The 26,249-nt window shown below is 43.3% G+C and overlaps 1 protein-coding gene across 1 annotated transcript in view; it reads right to left on the bottom strand.

Moving 5' to 3' along the window:
• Positions 1-26,249, bottom strand: part of LOC141100332 (adhesion G protein-coupled receptor E3-like) — a 218,277-nt gene that overhangs the window by 58,371 nt on the left and 133,657 nt on the right. Inside the window, exons 7-9 of the mRNA XM_073588730.1 lie at positions 16,972-17,042; positions 14,777-14,857; positions 12,180-12,366 (exon numbers count right to left, since the gene is read on the bottom strand). Coding sequence (XP_073444831.1) covers positions 12,180-12,366; positions 14,777-14,857; positions 16,972-17,042 — 339 coding nt within the window. The remainder of the gene's footprint in view (positions 1-12,179; positions 12,367-14,776; positions 14,858-16,971; positions 17,043-26,249) is intronic.

The raw sequence follows: 26,249 nt of genomic DNA on the forward strand, positions 1-26,249 counted from the left end.
CTTGTCCTGCAGCATTGCCTCTGCTACCTCTTTGTGCAGAGCTTCCTCCACTGCCTCTACCCACATGGCTGCTTTGAAAAGCACTACCAGCAACACTTGCGGGGGGAATGGAGAACATGATGGCCTGCACAAGTGTTTCTTGGTACTCCCGCACTTTTTGCTTCCGGTTCAACTGTGGTATGAGGCTTTGTAAGTTGTCCCGGTAGCGAGGATCTAGGAGGTTGTACACCCAATAATTAGCCGTGTGGAGAATGTTGGCGATGCGGCGGTCATTTAACAAGCACTGCAGCATGAAATCAACCATGTGCTGCAGACTGCCAACTGGACCGGAAACGCTGTCCCCAGCTTGAGGCAGCATCTCTGTCTGCTCAGCATCACCCCACCCTCGCTGTACACACTGACTACTAGAGCCTTGTGTACCTCCCTCCTCTGGAGAGATGTGTTCCTCCTCCTCCATTGACTCCTCGTCATCCTCCTCACTAAGTGTCCCCTGCCTGGGCCTTTGTGTGGAAGTGCGTTGCGCAGACTTGCCAGAAGCAGATGGCATTTCTGACTGCTCATCCTCGACCTCTTCAAAAACCTCCTCACTTAGTGCTTGTAAGGTTTTTTGAAGCAGACATGAGGGGGACAGTCATGCTGATTAGTGCATCATCTGCACTGGCCATCCGCATGGAGTCATCGAAGGCACGCAAAACTTGGCAGATGTCCCTCATAGTGGCCCACTCAGTGGTGGTGAAGTGTGTCCGGCGCACAGTGCGACTTGTTTGCGCCTGATGCAGCTGGTACTCCATTACTGCTGCCTGCTGCTTACACAACCGCTCCAACATATGTAACGTTGAATTCCACCTGGTGGGGAGGTCACATATGATGCGATGTTCTGGCAGGCGGAATCGGCGTTGCAGAGATGCTATGCGCGATCTTGCCATGCTGGAACGCCGCAAGTGAGCACACTCTAGGCGAACCTTGTGCAGCAGTGCATCAAGATCCGGATAGTCCCTCAGAAAGCTCTGCACGACCAAATTGAGCACGTGTGCCAGACATGGTATGTGAGTGAAGTTGCCTAGGCCCAGAGCTGCCACTAGATTTTGGCCATTGTCAATCACTACCAAACCTGGCTGGAGATTCGCTGGCACAAACCACACATCGCTCTCCTGCTTGATGGCATTCCAGAGCTCCTGTGCTGTGTGGCTCCGATTCCCCAAAGAAATTAATTTAAGGACGGCCTGTTGACGTTTGGCCACACCTGTGCTCATATCTGGCCTAACAGGCTCATGCAGTGCTGATTCCGAGAAACTACAGTAGGAGGAGGACTCAATATGTACAGACTGCATTCCTGCAATCCTTGGAGTTGGCAGAATACGTACAGAGCCACTCTCCAGGTCTGTACCCGGCTCCACAACATTGACCCAATGGGCAGTGAGGGAAAGGTATCGTCCCTGTCCATGGCTACTGGTCCACGCATCGGTGGTGAGGTGGACCTTGCTACTGACGGCATTTAGTAGCGCATTTTTAATTTTTCCCTCCACATGCTTTTGCAGGGCAGGGACGGCTTGCCTGCTGAAATAAAAGCGGCTGGGCACATTGTATTGTGGAACTGCCAATAACATAAAGTTCCAGAAGGTGTCAGTCTCCACCAGCCTGAATGACAGCATCTCAAGGGCCAGTAGTTTGGCAGTGCCGGCATTCAGAGCCAGTGCTCGGGGATGGTTTGCCGAGTATGGCCGCTTTTTCTCCCATGCCTGTGCTACCGATTGCTGGTGAGTGGCCTGGGAGTGTGCTGATGACTGCGAACGTGGTTCAGTGGGTGGAATTTCACTGGGTCTCTGGACAACAGTGGCAGTGGTTCTTCCATGGCGTTCCAGTGAGGAAGCCGAACCAGCTGTGTGTGATCTGGAGGAAGAGGCCCCAACACGAGTTGAAGAGGTGGTAGGTGCTGCTGAAGGTTGGCCTACATCTTCAGTGTGTCTGTGTAACTCCACCTCGTGCTTGGTACGCACATGTTTCCACATATTTGTGGTATTGAGGTTGCTCACATTTTTCCCTCGTTTCACTTTCTGATGACACAGCTTGCATTTGACAAAGCAAATGTCATCTGCAACTGTCAAAAAAAGACCACGCACTGCAAGTCCTGGGAGCGCCCGTTTTGTGCTTTGGAAGAGGATTGCTCCTCACGGGTGCCAAAGTGGAGGCTACAGGCAACCAAGTCTGCCCCCGCCCTCTCCCTCCTCTTTTGTCCATTCGGGGAATCTCTTCCTCAGAGCTGCTCCCACCACCTTCCTGTGGCTGACGCCATGATGGGTCAAGGACCTCATCATCTCCACTCCCCTCTTCAAGCACCGGCTGGTCCTGGGTTGTCTCGCCAGCACCGTACGCACCAGAAATTGGCAACTGAGTCTCATCATCAGATGAGCACTGAGGTGTGCTGACAATAGGCACTGGCCCACCCGCCTCTTCAGATTCAGAGGGACAAAACAGTTGCGCATCACTGCATACTCCCTCTTCTTCACGCTCTAGAATGCTGCTTGGCTGGCCACCTCTTTCCAAGCCAACAGATTCTGAGAACAGAAGTAAAGATTGAGATGGCTCCTGTCCAGGGCTCTCAGACTGCCTGGGCAATTTGGCAGGTGGTGAAGAGACAGATGGTTGCTCTTCAGTGCTCTGGCCTTGGGAGGATGCGGAAGTCATTGAAGTGGATGCGTTAGCTGCCATCCATCCGACAACGGCTTCAATTTGTTCTTCACGCAGCAGTGGGGTACGGCGAGGTCCTACAAAGCTGCGCATGAAGGACTGTTGCCTGGTAAAAGTGGGGGATGCCGGGTCACTGGTGGCCGCAGCAGATACCGAATCCCTACGTCCTCTCCCTGCTGAATCCCCCCGTCCTCTCCCTGCTGAAACTCCACGGCCACGACCACGTGCCTTACTCCCTGCCTTCTTCATCTTGGTAGACTGATAAAGATAGGCAGAAAAGTAAAAAAGGGGTGGCTTAGTGTTCTTATTCCTGAACACCTGCTAACCAGTATAAGAAACACTAATTTGGCTAAGAGTGTGTGTACTACACTTTAATATGATCTAATGTGGCCTAGACAACTGTAAAGTGGAGTGTTTGGTGAACTTTATTTCCTTCTTTTTGGGGGGGGGGGGGGAGAAAAGGATGTGACCAAAGTTTGAAAGCTATAGTATCACAAACTTTTTGGAGCGATTACAATGCAGGAAGCTAACCTACAATGCAATTGATGAGGCTCCAAAAAATAGGGTGATACTAGTCTGGCTGGCCCTGAAGGGCACAAGCCAGCAAGAATGCTCCTCTATCTAATCCTATATAGTGTTTGCAACCAACCAATGACAATGGATGCGGTTGGAAGCACACTAATATAGGAGCAAAAATCTGGCTAAATTAGCTGCAAAAAAAGGACTATGTATGAGGCAGTGACGCACGCTGAGCGGACTACAGCTAGCGGTGGCTGTAGAACACACTGCAACGTGAGCTGCATTCACACACAGAGACCTATCAGACAGCCAAAAAGAGTGCAGAGAAATGGGCTATAGCACTGAAAGGCTGCTGAAAGGCTCCGCTGTCCACTCCTTTAGTGTTTGCAACCAACGTATATGGATACATATGGAAGCACACTATAGAGGAGAAAAAAAAAGCAGCAATAAAAGAAAAATGTGTATGAGGCAGAGACACACGCTGGCCGGCCTACAAGCAGATGTGCCTACAGGACACACTACACAGCTTGGGTCTGCACTCACACAGCCCTTGCAGACAGCTATTAAAACAGCGCTGCTGGGCTACAAAAATTCTACAGTGGTGGATTATGTAGCCTGGGTAGAGCAATAGATATTTTGGATGATCGCTATTTCTAACTGTCCCTCACAGTCTTCAACAGCAGCCTGTCCCTAACTGAATTCACAGCAGAGTGACCAGAAATGGAGGCTGCAGCGGTTTTTATAGTGCATCATGACATCATTTCAGCAGCCAATCACAGCCATGTCAGTAGTTAACATGCCTACATGCCTAACAGGATGTGCCCACACTTCTGAGGATCCCCATTGGCTGAATCAAATCGAGCGGGCTCCTAGCATTATGGGAACTTCCGATTCCGGTATTCGATATGAAAAAAGTATCGGAACTAAGTATCGGAATTCCGATACAGCTAATATTGGCCGATACCCGATACTTGCGGTATCGGAATGCTCAACACTAGTCACTACAACATACTGGTCACTACAGCGTACTGGTCACTACAACAGCAGTTTGGAATTTTCACTCAGCCACATAAAATGCTACTTGCTTCTGGAAAACACTTATGGAGTCAAAATCGTTACTACACCTGTACATAAATTCCCAAAGGGGTGAAATTTCCAAAATGGAGTTACTTGAGGGGGTATTCTGCTCTTCTGGCATGTAGGGACTTCTGTATATGGAGTGCGCAAACTATTCTATGATTTGTTCTTCAATAGTCAAATAGCGCTCCGTCATTCCTGAGTCTCGCTGTGTGGCTAAGTAGTACTGTACAACCACATATGGGGTATTGCCCCATTCAGCAGAAATTGTGAGACACATTTCGACACCATTTTTCCATGTGAAAATGTAAAATCTGGAGCTAAAACTATTTTTTGTGGTAAAAATCTAATTATTTTTTTTTCACTGCTTAATGGTATAAAATTCTGGGACCCACCTATGGTGTCAATATGATCACTGCACCCCTAGATGAATTAATTGAGAGGTATAGTTTGTAAAATGGGGTCACTTATGGGGGGTTTCTGCTGTTGTGGAATCCCAGGGGCTCTGCCAATGTGACATGGTCCCCTCAAACCAGTGCACCAAAATCTGCACTGTAATATAGTGCTCCTTCACTTTTGAGCTTTGCACTGTGCCTCAAAGTAGTTTTCAACCACTTATGGAGTATTGATGCACTCAGGAGAAATTACATAACAAATTGTACTGTTTTCTCCTATTACCCCTTTTTAAAATAGCAAACTTGGGGTCAAAGCAACATTTTAGTGGAAAAAATAGTAATATTTCATTTACTCAGCCCAATGTTATACAAGTTTGTGAATTGCCTGAGGGTTAAAAACACTCACTACTACACCTTAATTAATTCCCTGAGAGGTTTAGTGACCTGCGGGGATTTTGGCATGTCAGCGGCTCTTTAAATGTGACATGGTATCTGCGACTATTCCAGGCAAAATAACGCTTATTCCTGCCCTTCCAGCCCTACCATGTGCCCAAGCAGTTGTTTTCCAACAAGTACGGGAGTCCTCTGTAAAAATTGCACAACAAATTTTGGCATCCATTTTCTTCTGTTACCCTCGTTAAACAAATTGGGCTAAAACAACATTTTTGTGGGAAGAATTTGATTTTTTACTTTCACGGCTCAACGTTATACATTTCTGTGAAGCACATTAGGGTTCTAGATGCTCACCACACATCTAAAGTCCTTGGGGGGCCTAGTTTTCAAAATGAGGTCATTTTTTGTGGGGTTTCCACTGTTTAGGAACCTCAGGGGGTCTCCAGTTGAGGCATGTTGTCAGCTATTGATTCATGACAATTTTGTATTACAAAAGTCTAATGGCATTCCTTCCCTTCTGAGCCCTGCCGTGCGCGCAAACAGTAGTTTTTCTCCACATATGTGATATCGGTGTACTCCGGAGAAATTGCACAACAAATTTAGGGGTCCAATTTTTCTTGCTACCCCTGTGAAAATATAAAGTTTGTGGTTAAAATAACATTTTTTGAGGGAAAACTGTGGTTTTTAATTTTCACGGCTCAACATTATAAAATTCTGTGGAGCCCCTGAGGGTTCAAGGTGCTCACCACACATCTATATAAATTCCTTGTGGGGTCTAGTTTCCAAAATGGGGTAATTTGTGGGGTGTTTTACTGTTTAGGCACATCAGGGGCCCTCCAACCGTGACATGGCGTCTGCTATCGATTACTACCAATTTTGCATTCCAAAACTTAAATGGTGCTCCTTCCCTTCTGAGCCCTGCCGTGCACCGAAACAGTAGTTTTCCACCACATAAGGGGTATTGGTGTACTCAGAAGAAATCGCACAACACATTTTATGGTGCATTTTCTCTTGTGAAAATGAAAAATTTGGTTCTAAAGTAACATTTTTGTGGGAAAAAGTTAAATCTTCATTTTTTCCTTCCACATTCCATTACGGTACTTCCTGTGAAGCACCTGAAGGATTAATAAATTTCTTGAATGTGGTTTTGAGCACCTTGACGGGTGTAGTTTTTAGAATGTTGTCTGTTGTGAGATCATCTGTTCATTCATCTTTTGTGTCCAAGGATCTCCCTCTTCTGGTGAAGGAAGGTAGTGAGGATGATTTGGATGAAAGAAACCAAACACCTGATCAGGTGGATCGTGACTGGGTAACGGGAACTACAGACTGGATATAAGGCAGCCGACGCCCTTCTGAGTCGCTGGTGATTTCTCTGCTGCATTCTTGGAGACCAGTCTGATTCCTGCTTCCCAAAGATAAGTTTTTGCTCTGCTATTGAACTTATTAGTTTTGGTTTTGTTTACCTTGTTTTTTGAGTTCAGCCATCCCCGGCCGGGGGTGTGCGGGATTCTTTTTCCTTGATCAGTGTTCTCTTTTGCTCTGCTTCCAGAATATTCTGAGTGCTGATATAGGGTTTGAAGTCTAGTGACTTCAGGGTCCTTTTTTCTTATCAGTTGTGTTGGTAGTATTTTTTGGCAGGGTTTTCTCGGATTGCAGACAGCAGCTTTTCTGTCCTGTCCTTCTTAGTTAGCTTGGGCCCCATCGTTTGTTCAACCTATCTACCTGTGCTAGTGTTTTCATCTTGCTTCACCGTCATTATATGTTGGGGGCTGCCTTTTGCTTTGGGGTCTGCTCTGGGGCAGTCAGTTTTTCTCTTTTCTCTTTAGGCTTGTGTAGATCTCCGGCTGTGACAAGGTGTCTAGGATCACCGTAGGAAAACTCCACGGCTACTGCTAGTTGTGTGATAGGATCAGGGGTCTGCAATCTGCTAGTTTCCAACCTATCTGATTTACTGGGCTGAGTTTGTGTTTTGTTTTTTTCCTCCTCTGTGACTCAATCATAACAGTTGTCACTTTTGGGCATTTTTTGTTATATAGGCCCCTCAAAGTCACTTCAAATGTGATGTGGTCCTAAAAAAATGTTTTTGTTAATTTTATGAAGAAATGAAAATCGCTGGTCAATTTTTAACCCTTCTAACTTCATAACAAAACATATATTTCAAAAATTGTGCTAATGTAAAGTAGACATGCGGGAAATGTTATTTATAAATTATTTTATGTGACATGACTCTGATTTAAGGGCATAAAGATTAAACATTTGAGCATTGTGAAATTTTCAAAATTTTCTCCAAATTTCCAATATTTTCAGAAATAAATATGAGTTATAGCGAACAAATTTTACCACTATCATGAATTACAATGTTACGAAAAAGCAATCTCAGAATTACTGATACATTGGGCCAATTTTTGCAATTCTGACAATCACAAAGGCGAAAACAGGCTCTGGCATGGAAGGGTTAAGTTCATTGAGGATTGTGGGCATTTGTCTCTGCATAGCTCTTAACCTTCCTCCACAACAATCAAATTCGGTTGCAATTTGGACTTTGACTCGGCCATTTGAACATCCCAATTTCTTTATTTTTCAACAGGTTGGGATCATTGTCACATTACATGACCCAGTTATGGCCAAGCTTGAGACTTGAGACCCATATGAGACTCTAAAATACTTAGATGTATACAGAGGAATTCATGGGCCATAATATGACTACAAGGTGTATTGGTCCTGGGCTGTAATACAAATCAAAATCATGTACCCTCCACCACCTTGCTGACTGTTAGTATGAGGTGTGTGCCGTGCTTGGTTTTCACCAAACGGATCGCACAGTATTATGGTCAAACATCTCCACTCTGGTCTCTTCTGTCCAGAGGACATTGCTTCAGAAATTTTTCAGTTTGTTCCATCTTTGCATTCTGTAACCTAACTGACATGGGTTTTTTTTATAGTGTAAAGTGGAGTGTTTGAAGATTGTGATTTAGTCTGAATGTTTTCCACTTCTCTACATAGAGAGGTGAACTGCTCATTGTTTGGAAAATATTACAACCCTTCCTAGATTGATGAGAAGGAAAAATTGCTTCTTCAAGATCATTTCTTATGTCTTTCCTCCTTGGCATTGTGTTAACAGGCACCTGAATAATCTAGACCAACAAATTGTTAACCTTCTGCTTTTATGGAGGTTTTCACACTTGCTGAGGAACCATTAATCATGGTCATTTGATTAGTAAGATTTGGAGGCTTCTTAGCCTCTTAATCCCTATGAAAGCTGTCAGTGTGCCTAATTTTTGTCGCACTGTTTCTTCATTTAGGCACAGGTTTTTTTAAACTGATAATGACATGGTGTAATTTGTCATATGTTGATGTTGATCTGAGATTGTATTTACCTAATTTTAAGACCATCAAAGTACCATTTTTTTATTATGTTCTTATAAAGGTCGGCCAGGGCAGTAGTCGTGGCTGAGCTTTTCAGGTGTCTGATACCCTGGCCTCCCTCTACATGAAAAAGGTGTTTCTGATATTGCATCTTGTGTTCAGTGCTCACTGTGCTGTCAGCGTCTCCTGTGCTGCGCTGGCCAGCTGCTGCTTCTGGATCCCAATGAATTGAGTGGCAGTCCAGGGTAACTCTTAATTGAACAAATTTATTTCCTTCAGAACACAGCACATCCAAGTAACTTCCAGCATTTCCATCACAGTAGATAGAGCACATCACTACTTCTTTCCCTTCACTGTTTCCTTCGTCACTAAGAGTTTCTGTGGGTCGGAGCGTCTCAGATGGCCCTTCGGTGTCCTCCCTGTACAGCGTCACCACGGTGTAGCACTCTCCTGCCTGTTTCACCCCAGATGGCCCACGAAGCTATCCGCCACATTTGGAGCGATCTGCCCGTACACGTTTATGGTGACCTTCAAATATTCCTCTGTTTCCTTTCTTCCTCTGTCTACTGCTGGTTCTGCTGTGCCTAGCTATTTCCTGTGTACATGGCACAGCACACGCTGGGCTGGGCACACGCTAGAACATTATGGGATCATTAGGCAGCTCGGGCATATAGCCCACCCGAGCACTAAGGGATCTGGCCCCTGACTGACTACTCAAGGGAGACCTTCCTGGCTTATTCCCCAGCTAACCCCTCCTACAGTTAACTCTTATATGTACTACAGCTATATCTACCAAATAGTGGACTAAGTGCCCCCATCTAGTGGCCCTAACACAGACATGTACATGGTGCAGCAACCAAACAGTATATTATACAAGAGTAGCACAGAAACATGAAATACAGTCATATGTAAAAGTTTGGGCACCCCTATTAATGTTAACCTTTTTTCTTTATAACAATTTTGGTTTTTGCAACAGGTATTTCAGTTTCATATATCTAATAACTGATGGACTCAGTTATATTTCTGGATTCAAATGAGGTTTATTGTACTAACAGAAAATGTGCAATCTGCATTTAAACAAAATTTGACCGGTGCAAAAGTATGGGCACCCTTATCATTTTCTTGATTTGAACACTCCTAACTACTTTTTACTGACTTCCTGAAGCACTAAATTGGTTTTGTAACCTCATTGAGCTTTGAACTTCATAGCCAGGTGTATCAAATCATGAGAAAAGGTATTTAAAGTGGCCACTTGCAAGTAGTTCTCCTATTTGATTCTCCTATGAAGAGTGGCATCATGGGCTCCTCAAAACAACTCTCAAATGATCTGAAAACAAAGATTATTCAACATAGCTTTTCAGGGGAAGGATACAAAAAGTTGTCTCAGAGATTTAACCTGTCAGTTTCCACTGTGAGGAACATAGTAAGGAAATGGAAGAACACAGGTACAGTTCTTGTTAAGCCCAGAAGTGGCAGCCCAAGAAAAATATCAGAAAGGCCGAGAAGAAGAATGGTGAGAACAGTCAAGGACAATCCACAGACCACCTCCAAAGACCTGCAGCATCATCTTGCTGCAGATGGTGTCACTGTGCATCGGTCAACAATACAGCGCATGCATAATGCCTTTTTGTATGACCAAACAACTCAATCTTTGTTTCATCAGTTCACAGGACCTTCTTCCAAAATGTAACTGGCTTTTCCAAATGTGCTTTTGCATACCTCAGGCGACTCTGTTTGTGGCATGCTTGCAGAAACGGCTTCTTTCGCATCACTCTCCCATATAGCTTCTCCTTGTGCAAAGTGCGCTGTATTGTTGACCGATGCACAGTGACACCATTTGCAGCAAGATGATGCTGCAGGTCTTTGGAGGTGGTCTGTAGATTGTCCTTGACTGTTCTCACCATTCTTCTTCTCGGCCTTTCTGATATTTTTCTTGGGCTGCCACTTCTGGGCTTAACAAGAACTGTACCTGTGTTCTTCCATTTCCTTACTATGTTCCTCACAGTGGAAACTGACAGGTTAAATCTCTGAGACAACTTTTTGTATCCTTCCCCTGAAAAGCTATGTTGAATAATCTTTGTTTTCAGATCATTTGAGAGTTGTTTTGAGGAGCCCATGATGCCACTCTTCATAGGAGAATCAAATAGGAGAACTACTTGCAAGTGGCCACTTTAAATACCTTTTCTCATGATTTGATACACCTGGCTATGAAGTTCAAAGCTCAATGAGGTTACAAAACCAATTTAGTGCTTCAGGAAGTCAGTAAAAAGTAGTTAGGAGTGTTCAAATCAAGAAAATGATAAGGGTGCCCATACTTTTGCACCGGTCAAATTTTGTTTAAATGCAGATTGCACATTTTCTGTTAGTACAATAAACCTCATTTGAATCCAGAAATATAACTGAGTCCATCAGTTATTAGATATATGAAACTGAAATACCTGTTGCAAAAACCAAAATTGTTATAAAGAAAAAAGGTTAACATTAATAGGGGTGCCCAAACTTTTACATATGACTGTATATACATGTAGAGCAACAACATGGAGGCTTTAAAGGGGTAAAATCTCCAACCCCTTAACATCTGATACGTAAAACCACAGAATGCATAGAAGGTACATTTAGTTTTATACATATACCATAAACTAGTTTTTGCATTGTTTTACACAATTTGGTTCTCCATCTTAATTAGTTAGGCTGTGAAAACCCCTTTCCTTTGCACACACCCCAGTAGACAGTTTTGGAAGGTGAGAGTGGATAAGCTTAAGGAAAGGAACAGCCCAAGGATGGACAGTAGCTCATTGAGAAATAATAATCCTACCATGTAGTTTATTTCTGTCCTGCCCCCTAGGCAGGGGGACGTCTGCAAGCCCCATAGGGGTGTAACCCTATTAGTAAATGTAATGAAGTAGTTTGGCAGTCGTTCGAATACTACACTATTATAAAAAGTGGGATGAGTGCAGCCCAAACGCCAAAGGATCAGCTAGCTCCAAGCTTGAGTAAAACCCACGCTACCATCCATTGTTTTGTTTTCTGCTTCTGTTTATTAAAGCTTATGCTCTGTTACAAGAAGGAACTGCCAAGAATTCTTACACTGCATGTAAATGTGAGTTTTACTTAAACAGCTCCCAAGTTTTTTTTGATTTTTACTACTTCTCAGGTGCGTCACCTAACAACGGCCAGGAACAGCACCGTAACTATTTGGGATAGCACTAGGAGCAGGTACTTTGGCCATCACCTTCTTGGAGGCAGGTTTCTCCCAATAGACCCTTCTACTTGCCCTAATTCTCTAATCCTATACTCTACATGTGTCCTGTCAGAATTCTTTTATTAAGTAGTGGCTGAAATAAGAACCCATTGGCACCTAGTGAGTGCTGCCTGGGAAGGACATGTGACCGCCGCCAGTAACTGGTCAATGTCCCAGTCTGATACTGGAATACGAAGTACGGAAACAGGAAGAGCAGGAGCTAAACAGGAATAGCAAGGATTGGTTGAGTAAATATTTTATATTTTAATTTTTTTAGATGATTTTGTTTGCATTTTTTTTTTATTAGGGATGTATAACCCCTTAAGTTATATAACTGATTTTGATCTGTAAAACCAGTAATTGGACAGCGGAGATAAGGAAATGGTGGGTGGAAAGAAGAGGATTGGCTACAGAAATATATACTGATATGATATGTATATTTTTATATGACAGTACAGTATTTTTTTTTTTAATATTCATTAGGTTACACAACTACTCACCTAGCTGGGTTGTGTTGATGGTTTGGGTCCTTGGTGCATCCACAAAAGACTTCAGCACTAAGTTCTCCACATTTCTTAGGATGTCCGTAGTGAATTTAGCAGCATTTGTGTCATCAATGGCGTTCTTGTGCTTGTTGAGTATGTCATTGAGGTTTACTGTGTCTACTTTGAGTTGTCTTTTGGCTTCCTAGAGAGAACATAATATTATTGTGCAGAATTAAAGGGTTTTGGGTCTCTCACCTCTCCGCTTCTTGCTTGCATTTCAAGAGGTTGTTTAAGATATGTGAAATGACTCCTACAGATGTGGTACTCGCAGGTATGCATGATGCTGTGACGAACTGGAGACCGAGCAAGGGTTAAACTGGACTTATATATATATATAGAGAGAGAGAGAGAGAGGAAAGCTAACAATGGTTTTTCCGCACAGGGAATCCAGACACAAATACACAAGTAACAAAATGGTAAACAGTACGACGAGGGGTGGCAACTATATGGCCACACTAGGGCCGGCTACGGGTCCTTGGATTAACTATAAACGCAAACGAAATGTCACTTATCGATCTCTGATGTCCTGCAGAGTTGTAGTCCAGGGAGATGTCTGATCGGCATCTGAGCCGCTGGGTCCAGCCAAGGAAGAGTTGTCGCAGGCTTCGGGTGTTCCCACACCCTGGTGCTGGGGAAAAGATACAGGCCCCAGGCCGGCTCCCCTCCGCTGGGGTTGCCCCATCGGGCGGTGAGGCGTTCGGGTCTCGCTGTACAGGCCGCAGCTGCGGTATTGAGCATGGCACTGGAGGCCGTGGGTCTCGCCGTACAGGCCGCAGCCGCAGTGTGGAGCGGGGCAGTGGTGGCCACGGGTCTCGCTGTACAGGCTGCGAGTCTCACTCGGTCTCCTCCTCATGCTGCTCGGCACAGTCCTCCCTCCCAGTCAGGTGAGCCTCCGTCTCCCTGGTCTTGAAGATGTTGACTCACTCTCTCTCTGGGACGCCAACTAAGCTCCTCCCTCCAGAGTCTTCAGCTGGTTCCCTCTGCTCGCTTTGTCCCACCCCCATGTTTTCTGATGGACTGTCGGTCCTGTCCTGCTATTCTTCCCCCCCCCGGGAACATATCTCCTGGGAACCGGGGTGACAGCCCCCTCAGTTGCGGCCCAGACACACGGCAGGCCCTTTTACCGGGACTCTCTCCTCTACACAGACACTAATTCTCATCGTATTGCAGTGCTGCGCCCCCTGCCAATAAACTGTTTGCATTGACTGCAGATATCAGAGCCCACATTCCCCACGTTACATAAGCAACCAATGATTAGCTGCAGTGGTATATGGCCTGGGACCAGTGATTGGCAGCAGACATCATGTGTAGTAAGAAGAAGACTGTGACTTCTGCAGTCAATGTAAACAGTATATCGGAGGACAGCAGTGGGGTAATGAGGTTGAGTAAGTATTATTTCCCAGTGTGCACAATTTTCACATATTAGACCATTTCATTATGTAAAAATACTGTAATCCTTTAAAGGGAACCTGTCAGTAAGATCAATCAACACAAACCGCATGCAGGTCTTTGAATTTTAAATCCATAGACATCTATATATCATCTGTTTGTTGTTGCATTCCCAAGAAATTAGCATTTAATTCCCATGGAAAGAAGGTATTAAGTGCTCTGGGCTTGACAGAGCACTTAACAATCCTCTGCCTTTTGAGATTGTTTCTCTGCCTGACACCAGCATCTTTATCTTGATCGATGGCTCAGTCTAATTTCCTTCCCTGGTGCTTGACATCACATAGACAGTAAGCTATCAAATAAGCTAAAGAAGTTGGTGCTGGGAGGGGGAACAACCTAGAGATGCAGAGTCTTGGGATGTGCTCTGCCATGCACAGAGCACTTAAAGCCTCATTTACATATGACTTAAAACATTAATTTCTCAGGAATACAGCAACAGACATAAGTGTGTCTATTGGTTTAAATGTCAAAACCTGCATGTGCATTTATATGGTTCAGTAGGGTTGATCTTACTGACAGACTCCTTTTAACGGGACTGCACTCAGACACCCCATTCTTACGTTCTTTATTCCTCCCTCTGGTGCCGGCACCATTCCAGCGATTTAGTCACCGGGTCACCCGGGGGTTACATGACGTTGCTATGTCACGTGAGCAATGCTGTCAATCAACAGCCGCTAATGGGCAGCTTCACTCGCACTTCCATTAGATGAAACTGACATGTGGTGGAAGTGAGAGAAGCAGCAGTATTTCCTCCAGAGGGTCATTTCGTCTAAAGGAAGTGGAAGTGAAACGGCCCATAGTCACTGCTGATTGGCTGCAGGGCTCACATGACATAACAATGTCACACGAGCCCTGGGAACAACACCTGCATCATACGTGAGTATGGGCTGTTTTATTTTACACGGAGGAACATAGTAATACAGAAGGGGCATTTTTAGCACTATAGACTGCATAGAAAGGCATGGTACTGTAACATGGACCATACATGGCGGCAATGAATGCATTTTTTAAGCTCTGTATTTTGTATCTATATGCATGTATACAGTTATAAATATATGTACTATACTTTCATATACAGATCTAATCTCTTTGGACATACTTACCTCTATTGTTTTATGGCTTTTTGAATGACAGGAAGAATTAAAAATCTGAATTGTGGTCAGCAGCACTGAGCAGGCAGCATCCTACAAAAAAAAACATTGACCATTATTCATAAAAAGAACAGTATATTGTTTATGTAAAGGGATTATGTAAAAATGTTCATTGTTGTGTTTATTACTCTGTGCTAACTGGTATTGCTACATGTTTACATGTATCTCTGCACGTATGAAATGGTACTGCTACCCTTTCTGGGTATTACCATCATTTTGTCTTCACGTTTTATTGTATTACTGCATTTATTTGCACATAATTGAGATAATGTTTACTGCATTTCCATTTACAGAATAGGGAAAGCATAGTGCTCCCTTTGGACACTAGAGGGGGGCACTCTAGTGTGTAGGACTCGTAGTAGGATAGGGTTAAGTGTAGGAGGGGCTGCCGGGAGTTAAGGTTAGAGTAGAAGGGAAGTTAGTTCAGACGGGGCCAGGGTGCCCCAAGTGTCCACATGGGCTATTGGCCTAGGACGGCTCAGCAGCAGCACAACGTTAAGTAGCGACAGCCCACGTTATCCACTTCCACTGGACATCAATACAGTGGGTCAGTTCAGTAGAGAGAAGATGGGGCGACTCATAGCCTGAGCGGACACCTTTAGGGCGGGAGTCGGTTGGAGTGAGGAACAGAAGAAAGTTGAATCTTCGCAGGGAACCGTACAGATGGATTGGATGCACAGGCAGAAGGAATTGTCATCATGGCGAGGTTAGGCCAGGAAGAAACTGGGGAAACAGTCTAAGACGGTCCGGACGTGTGCCATATGGAAGCGTCAGCAAAGCAGGGAGAGCTGAGGAAACAAGTAAGGATGACTGTGTAACCTATGATGTGCCAACTGTGGATATATTGTGTGAAGTTATCAGTAAAGAAACCATTCAAGTTACTATGGACTGTGTCTCAATTACTGGGAGTTGCCTCGGAGAAGGGCCATCGCCGCTTGGGAAGTGCCCAGGGGGACCCGACCCTGAAGAAGCAGGTATGATGAACAGTGAAATGTAATTTTCTGTGAGGGAAGGCCAGGACACTGATGCTTTAGTGTCTCTGGCCACGACTATAGTCCTGGCCAACCCTTACATTTACATGAACCTAGAAGATTTGTAATTTTTCACATTTTTTTGTACAACGTATTTGGTACATAATAAGGAATGGTGCAGACGAGCGTATTTTCGGTCCAAGTGCGACCTGACAAAACATCAGATCACACTTGGACAAATGTTATTTTGCAGGGCTGTGCACATGTCCAATTTTTTTTCTCAGACCGAGCCTGTCCCAGGGAAAAAATTGCAACCTGCCCAAGTTGGCTCTGATTGGATCACACTCAGCCATGCAAGTCAGTGAGTCCATGGAACTCATCGGACTGCACTTGGATGACATCTGAGTGCAGTCTGATTTTCACGAGCTGACAGAATGGAGAAGATAGAAACCCTTTTTTTTTACCCATCTTTTCCTTATTGCAGAAAATCGGATCGCACAATGAACAAACTTTGATCAAACTCTGAGAGTGATTGGTACGAGAGAATTAGGCAGATTGTATGAGAGAAAATACGTCCATGTGACGCTGACTGAAAAGCAATTTGTAGTTTCTTATCTGTGCTAAAAAACATACTCCCGGGGAGTATACACTAACAAGTTTTCTCATTTTCTAAGGGTGTGTGCACACGCTGCGGATCCGCAGCGGTTTTGGCCCTGTGGATCCGCAGCAGTTTTTGCTGTGGTGAACAGTACCTTTATATTCTATGGAATAGAATATAAACCTGTGGTTTTACCTGCGGATTTTGCAAAATCCGCGTGGAAAAATCCGCAGCAGAATCTGCAGCGTGTGCACACACCCTAACCTGTGCAGAAATACTAATATTCATGTCTAATTATTAATTAACTAAAAAAAAAAAAAATATTTATCATCAGGTAACATACATACAGGGCATATTTGTCGATTTGTAATTGATTTTATTTTTTTCCATCAGTAAAAAATCACTGATGAAACTCTGCTGGAAATCAAATCCAAAACACAGATGAATAACGGTCAATGAATGTTTTTACATAAGTGAAAAATCACAGACGTCTGAATGAGGCCTTACACTGGGAGCTTAAAAACATGCTAAATAACTGCTAAAACAAAGCAATAAATCATTATGAAGTAAGTACTTACTGGCAGAGTCATATTTTCACATAATTCCTTTTTCTCCATTTCTGATCTACTAAATTCACATTTAATCTTGACTTTTTTTGCCAAAAAGAAAAAATGGAGAGCAAGTTACCAGCAGGCACTTATAGTGAACAGCACAGCCATAAATTTACCAATCCAAACATAACACTGGAAATGTAGAAAACTAAAACATTCAGCACCTAATTGTTCTAGATTCTCAAAAAAAAAGACAACTCCCAGCCACCACAAAATACAGTTTTTGAAGAAGTTTTAAAGAGTGAGGCTGGAGTCACACACAAGGTAGAAAAATACGGACCGTATTTTACGTCTGTAATATGCATAAATGGTCCCTAAATAGTGCTCCGTATGTCATCCATTGTCAGGGTGTGGCTGCGTATTTTTCTCATGTAAGTATCCGTATGTAATCCGTATGGCATCCGTATACAGTTTTTTTTGTTTTTTTGTTTTTTTTTTTTTTTCTCGCAGGCTTGCAAAACTGACATATAATGGAGCCCAATGACAGGTTTTCAAATCCAAACAAAAGAATAGATACACATATATATACATAGAGACACATGTATACAGTTGTGGCCAAAAGTGACACCCCTGCAATTCTGTCAGATAATACTCAGTTTCTTCCTGAAAATGATTGCAAACACAAATTCTTTGGTATTATTATCTTCATTTAATTTGTCTTAAATGAAAAACACAAAAGAGAATGAAGCAAAACATTGATCATTTCACACAAAACTCCAAAAATGGGCCAGACAAAAGTATTGGCACCCGCAGCCTAATACTTAGTTGCACAACCTTTAGAAAAAAAATAACTGCGACCAACCGCTTCCGGTAACCATCAATGAGTTTCTTACAATGCTCTGCTGGAATTTTAGATCATTCTTCTTTGGCAAACTGCTCCAGGTCCCCCATATTTGAAGGGTGCCTTCTCCAAACTGCCATTTTTATATCTCTCCTCACGTGTTCTATGGGATTCAGGTCTGGACTCATTGCTGGCCACCTTAGAAGTCTCCAGTGCTTTCTCTCAAACCATTTTCTAGTGCTTTTTGAAGTGTGTTTTGGGTCATTGTCCTGCTGGAAGACCCATTACCTCTGAGGGAGACCCAGCTTTATCACACTGGGCCCTACATTATGCTGCAAAATTTGTTGGTAGTCTTCTGACTTCATAATGCCATGCACACGGTCACGCAGTCCAATGCCAGAGGCAGCAAAGCAACCCCAAAACATCAGGGAACCTCTGCCATGTTTCACTGTAGGGACCGTGTTTTTTTTCTTTGAATGCCTCTTTTTTTTTTTTTTTCTCCTGTAAACGCTATGTTGATGTCTTTGCCCAAAAAGCTCTACTTTTGTCTCATCTGACCAGAGAACATTCTTCCAAAACATTTTAGGCTTTTTCAGGTAAGTTTTGGCAAACTCCAGCCTGGCTTTTTTATGTCTCGGGGTAAGAAGTGGGGTCTTCCTGGGTCTCCTACCATACAGTCCCTTTTCATTCAGATGCTGACGGATAGTACGGGTTGACACTGTTGTACCCTCGGACTGCAGGGCAGCTTGAACTTGTTTGGATGTTAGTCGAGGTTCTTTATCCAACATCCACACAATGTTGCGTTGAAATCTCTTGTCAATTTTTCTTTTCCGTCCACATCTAGGGAGGTTAGTCACAGTGCCATGGGCTTTAAACTTCTTGATGACACTGCGCATGGTAGACACAGGAACATTCAGGTCTTAGGAGATGGACTTGTAGCCTTGAGATTGCTCATGCTTCCTCACAATTTGGTTTCTCAAGTCCTCAGACAGTTCTTTGGTCTTCTTTCTTTTCTCCATGCTCAGTGTGGTACACACAAGGACACAGGACAGAGGTTGAGTCAACTTTATTCCATGTCAACTGGCTGCAAGTGTGATTTAGTTATTGCCAACACCTGTTAGGTGCCACAGGTAAGTTACAGGTGCTGTTAATTACACAAATTAGAGAAGCATCACATGATTTTTTTGAACAGTGCCAATACTTTTGTCCACCCTCTTTTTTATGTTTGGTGTGGAATTATATCCAATTTGGCTTTAGGACAATTCTTTTTGTGTTTTTTCATTTAAGACAAATTAAATGAAGATAATAATACCAAAGAATTTGTGTTTGCAATCATTTTCAGGAAGAAACTGAGTATTATCTGACAGAATTGCAGGGGTGTCAATACTTTTGGCCACAACTGTATGTGTATGTATATATATATATATATATAAAGCTCAAGTGTGTGTATGTGTATGTCCGGGATTGGCATCCGCACCATTGCAGTTACAGCCCAAAATTTGGCACAGTCACACGTCTGGACCCCGAGCGTGTCCTAGGCTATGTTGTGAGGTGAAATTTTAACCCCGCGTGTTCCAATTCACCAAACAATTTTGCCCCTATCTACATAATGGGGAAAAAGTGTGTGTGTGTATCAAGCCCCGCCCCTCATTATGATGTCATAATGGTTGCCATGGTGACACTGATGTCATCATAGGTTGCAAGCCCCGCCGCTCATTATGATGTCATGATGGTTGACTATGGGATGGAGGATGTGTGATGGGTATATGGGCATGGGACTATGGGATGGAGGATATGTGTGATGGGTGCATGGGACTATGGGATGGAGGTCATTAGTGCATTCACAGATCAGCCGGGGACTCCCTGCAGCCTCAGTGATGTCAGCAGGAGTCCCCGACTGATCTGTGAATGAACTAATGACCGTGGGAAAAAAGTCAGAAACTTTCCCACGGTAATTAGATCATCTACAGGCAGCCATTGAGGCTGCGCAGAGCTGAATCAATTCATTTTGTAGTAGATTACAGTGAGGCTGGTCGCATTAGCACTGGTCCTCATTGTAAACTATTTAACCCCTTCTGATGGATTGCAGTGTAGGACATGACTGAACGGCGGAGAGGTAAGGATATTGGTGATTTTTTTATGTTATTTTTGTTGCAGGTCATGGTTTTATTTTGGATTACGAGACTAATAAAAATTTGTCATAAACTTGGTGTATTTATTTCATTAAAAGACTTTTTAATTAATGTCTGTGTGGTTTTTAACCCTTTCTTAGTATAGGGTTAATAATGGATCGGTGTCTTATTGACACCTCTCCATTATTAATCGGCTTAATGTCACCTTACAATCGAATGGTGACATTAACCCTTTGTTATATTAACCCATTCGCCACCGCTACAGGGCAATGGGAATAGAGAGGATAAGTGCCAGAATTGGCGCATCTTATAGATGCGCCATTTCTGGGTTGTCTGGGGGGCAAATTTTTGTAACCGGGGGGGGGGGGCAAAAACAATGGTCTCTCTCATGGCTATTTAAAATCTGCCCTCACTCACCTGCTCTGGTTGACAAATTACAGCGGGAGCCCACGCATTTTTTTTTTTACGAATTAACCCCTTAAATTAACACCTACACCTCCCAAATTTGGCACACAAACCCTCATCTAATTATTAGTCAGGGACATATAAAAAAAAAAAACATGAAATTAAATGGTTTACTGTATGTAAACCATGTGTCATTTCATGTCGGGTTGGGGAATGATTTGACAGAAGCCGGCAATTGAATTAGCGGCTATTCTGCTATGAAGAACTCTGTGAAGTGTATATATATATATATATATATATATATATATATATATATATATATAATGTGTGTGTGTGTGTGTGTGTGTCTCAATGACGTGTGTGTGTGTGTGTGTGTATATATATATATATATATATATATATATATATATATATATATATATATATATATATCTAGATCTATTCTTTCATTTCTTTATTAAACCTGTCAGTGTGATTTTACTGTATAGCGCACAGAATTGCCGGCTTTTCTAAAATACACCGGGTGCGTATTTTTCGCAAGTCACACGTGTGGTCCATGTGTAATGCGTATTTTTAGCGCACCCATAGACTTGCATTGGCGTACTACGGTCGTAATACGCTGACAATCGCAGCATAGAGAATCATTGGTCTGTGGGCAATGCGTTTTTTTATCGCCTCTCACTCGTCCGTATTCCTCTCTAGTGTGACGCCGGCCTTACCGTCATTTTAATTTTTATTTCATAAAACAATAGTACACATGAAAATAAAAAACTTTGTAATATATCTTAGCAGAGAAATCTGCTTTTTTCTATGCCAAAATTGATCAGTCATAATTAGTGTTGAGCATTCCGATACAGCAAGTATCGGCCGATACCCGATACTTGCGGTATCGGAATTCCGATACCGACTTCCGATATTTTTTCAATATCGGAATTCGGCATCGGAATCGGAAGTTCAAAGTTGATTGACAGACTGACGTCATCATGATGCGCGGTGTGTGCGCATCATGATGCGCCGTCATTTCGGGCCTGCCGGGGGTCTCTGCCGGCCTGCCGGGGGGCTGTGCCGGCCTGCCGGGGGGCTGTGCTGGCCTGCCGGGGGGCTGTGTGGACTGCCCGGGGTCTGTACCGGCCTGCCGGGGGGCTGTGCCGGCCTGCCGGTGGTCTGTGCACCCTGTGGGGGTCTGTACCGGCCTGCCGGGGGGCTGTGCCGGCCTGCCGGTGGTCTGTGCACCCTGTGGGGGTCTGTACCGGCCTGCCGGGGGGCTGTGCCGGCCTGCCGGTGGTCTGTGCACCCTGTGGGGGTCTGTACCGGCCTGCCGGGGGGCTGTGCCGGCCTGCCGGGGGGCTGTGCTGATGTCCGGGGGTCTGTGCAAGCATCGTCCGATGGGACTACAAGTCCCATCGGGCGATGCCTGCTACCATGACAGTGATTGACACATTAGCCAATGATGGGACAGTAGTAGTCCCATCATCCGGCTAATGTGTTAAATGTTAAAAAAATAAATAAATAAATAAATAAAAAAAATACTACATACATACTACATGCATACTACATGCTACATATATACTACATACATACTACATACATACTGCATGCTACATACATACTACATACATACTACATGCATGCTACATACATACTACATGCATGCTACATACATACTACATGCCACATACATACTACATACATGCTACATACGTACTACATATATACTACATGCATGCTACATACATACTACATGCTACATACATACCACATACATGCTACATACATACTACATATATACTACATGCATGCTACATACATACTACATGCATGCTACATACATGCTACATACATACTACATATATACTACATGCATGCTACATACATACTACATGCATGCTACATACATACTGCATGCTACATACATACTACATACATACTACATGCTACATACATACTACATATATGCTACATGCATGCTACATACTACATGCTACATACATACCACATACATACTGCATGCTACATACATACTACATACATACTACATGCTACATACATACCACATATATACTACATACATACAATACATTCATACAATACATACATAGACATACAGTACATATAACATAGAGTAACATACTTACCAATACTTGTCACATTGTTCCCCGAAGCCATTGTCTTTTCCGGAATAAATATTAACATAACAAACCACAAAAATACTCACCCACGATCCGAAGCAGTCCACGAGTGTGTCCCACGACGATCTTGGGTAGAGAACGGCAGCATCAGATGATGCTGCCGTTCTCTACGGGCTGCAGGAATCCAATGACGGAAGGTAGGTATCCTTCCGCACTGTATTCCTCCGCCACTTAAAAAAAAAAAAGTCCCTAGTCTCACTTTATGCCATTGCTGCGTGGGAAATTCCCACACAGCAATGGCATAAAGTGAGACTAGGGACTTTTTTTTTTTTAAGTGGCGGAGGAATACAGTGCGGAAGGATACCTACCTTCCGTCATTGGATTCCTGCAGCCCGTAGAGAACGGCAGCATCATCTGATGCTGCCGTTCTCTACCCAAGATCGTCGTGGGACACGTATGCATGTAGTATGTATGTAGTATATATGTAGTATGTATGTAGCATGTAGTATGTATGTAGCATGTAGTATGTATGTAGCATGCATGTAGTATGTATGTAGCATGCATGTAGCATGCATGTAGTATGTATGTAGCATGCATGTAGTATGTATGTAGCATGCATGTAGTATATATGTAGTATGTAGTATGTATGTAGCATGCATGTAGTATATATGTAGTATGTAGCATGTATGTAGCATGCATGTAGTATGTATGTAGCATGCATGTAGTATATATGTTATGTAGCATGCATGTAGTATGTATGTAGTATATATGTGGTATGTATGTAGCATGCAGTATGTATGTAGCATGCATGTAGTATATATGTAGTATGTATGTTGCATGTAGTATTTATGTAGTATGAATGTAGCATGTATGTAGTATGCATGTTGTATGTATGTAGCATGTAATTTTTTTTTTTTTTTTTTTTTTTTTTTTTTTACATTTAACACATTAGCCGGATGATGGGACTACTACTGTCCCATCATTGGCTAATGTGTCAATCACTGTCATGGTAGCAGGCATCGCCCGATGGGACTTGTAGTCCCATCGGACGATGCCTGCACAGACCCCCGGAGCCTGCACAGCCCACCGGCAGGCCGGCACAGCCCCCCGGCAGGCCGGCACAGCCCCCCGGCAGGCCGGCACAGCCCCCCGGCAGGCCGGCACAGCCCCCCGGCAGGCCGGCACAGCCCCCCGGAGCCTGCACAGACCACCGGCAGGCCGGCACAGACCACCGGAGCCTGCACAGACCCCCTGGCAGGCCGGCACAGCCCCCCGAAAGGCCCGTACAGACCCCAGAGAGGCTGTACAAGGGCAGGAAAGGGTTTTTCTTATTCCGATACCGGAAGTCCCATAGACTTGAATGGGACTTCCGGTATCGGAATCGGCGATACCGATACTTTTTTTAAAGATCGGCCGATACCATCCGATACGATACTTTGAAGTATCGGACGGTATCGCTCAACTCTAGTCATAATCAAAATTCAAAATTCTAAGAAAATCTATATTCAGTGAAGACAGACGTTCTCATTACTAAGAGAAGACAGTTGCTAAGTATATACACTTCTATCCGTGTGTCTGTGTATCACATCCGTGTGCCCGTGTGACACGTAGCTGCACCTGGGAAAAGTAGTACAGTTCACAGTGTTCCCAGGTGCCGACTGCTGAAGGCAGCTCTCATCATTGTCGCCTAGTCTCCCTGAGATCAGTGTGACCAGGCAACAATGATTGAAGTTGTATTCAGCACCTGCTGTGTACATCGTGTGTAAAATAAAGAATTAAATAAAAAAAATGTCATGGGCTCCCACGTAATTTTCATAACCAGCAGAGGGAAAGCAGATCACTGGGGGGCTGATGTTGCTAATCTGGTAAAAGGGACACTATCCCAAAAGGTTAATAACAGCTTATGGCTGTTTACTTAGCCTTTACAGGTGAGCTTAAGGGGGAGTCCAGAAAAAATGACGTAGGGTCCCCCTATAAATTCAAACCAGTAAAGGCTAAACAGACAGCTGTAGGCTGATATTAATAGCCTGGGAAGGGGCCAGAGATATTGCCCCCCCCCCTCCAGGCTAAGAACATCAGCCTTCAGCCACCCCATAAATGGTGCATCCATCTGGCTCTTAGTCCCACTCTTCGCATTTGCCCTGTGGTGGTGGCAATAGCATTGGGGTTGATGTCAGCTTTGTAATGTCAGGATACATCAAGCCCAGGGGTTAGTAATGGAAAGGTGTCTATAAGATGACCCCATTACTATCCCTATAGTAAAAGTTTGGAAATATAGCCTGAATAAAATCCTTTATTTGAAAAAAATACTCCCCAACCCTTGTTTTCTCCATTTATTACTGAAAAAAGGAAAATAATAAACAACCATATTCCTCACCTGTCCAACGAGATTTTTTTTTATCATTTAATTCTTGATTTTACACAAGATGTGCACAGCGAGTGCTGAGAACAACTCCCATCATTGTCACTTGGTCGCTCTGATCTTCAGCAGCCGACACCTGGGATCAGCACAAACTGTACCTCTTTTTCCCAGGCATCGGTATGTGTAACACCGATGACACATGGATGTGTGCCGCATGCATTTTAGGAATAAAAAACTGCGAGTAAAAAACAGCTCTGTTGTTCATACAATGCCAGTAGGTAATGCTGCCAACCAACATGCAATATCCCCCTACTAAGGGAAAAATAGCAGCACACAATACAAGATTCAGAGAATTTTTGTTTTATTTCATCATGTCCCTCACCACTAAAACATATTAGTACATCATCAATAGAAGAAGAAATATGAAAGTGGGACATAGAAATACCTTCATGGTCAAAGACAAATGTTTATTCCCACAATACAACCAATAATACTGCAATACAGATACCAATTCTACATGGGCACACTGTAGAGTATTAACACTGATTTTATTACTATCACACAGTGAAAGTCTAGGAACTAAAAACATTTAATAGTGGAAAAAAAACTATTAAGCTAAATATCTGGTTGCAGCAATTTTGGCAGAGCAAAAACACTTTAAAATGTAATGAAAAAATACCACAAAAAACATGGTACTCAATTCATTATTCCATTTGCATCTTTTTTTGTCTAGCTTTAGGTGTTTTTTTTTTCATTTTATATTCTTCTTTTAATTTGCACCTTTTAAAGTCTATTTTATGTGTTCATCTGTTGTTTTTGTTGTTGTTTTTATGTTTGTTTGTATTGTGGCCAGAGTTTGTGGTTTCTGTTTTCTGTCGATTTCATCATTTGGGACTTTTTAAAAACACACACAATTTTGGTGTAAATATATTTCAGTCCCACATCAAGAACAAGTCCAATGCTTATCTCCAACTAATTCACTCCTGAAGATGGAAGAACTTGATCATCAGGCTCCATCAAGTAATGTCGCTAATGTTTGCCCACAAATTGTTATCTCTTCTGTATAGGGGGTAACTTGCTATTTTGAGGAAAAACAATCTTAAGTGGTTTTCCTAAGAGTATCATTTATCAGCTATACACAAAATAGGTGAAAAATGTCTGACTGCACCCCATTGGGATCCCTACTAATCGTTATAGCTTGGGTCCTGAGCCCCATATTTCTTTTCACTGCATGCATAAGTGCTGCTTCTTTTCAATTTTCGCAGAATCATTGGAAACAGCTGAATTGCATACTTTACTAATTTTGTCTTAACCCCTTAACGACCAAGCCATTTTGTAGGTTAAAGACCAGGCCTTAATTTTCAAATCGGACCACTGTCACTTTATGTGGTTATAACTTTGGAACGTTTCAACGGATCCCGCTGATTCTGAGATAG

The sequence above is a fragment of the Dendrobates tinctorius genome, unplaced genomic scaffold (genome assembly GCF_039654945.1).
Source record: "Dendrobates tinctorius isolate UK_male_01 unplaced genomic scaffold, ASM3965494v1 ptg000104l, whole genome shotgun sequence".
NCBI lineage: Eukaryota > Metazoa > Chordata > Amphibia > Anura > Dendrobatidae > Dendrobates > Dendrobates tinctorius.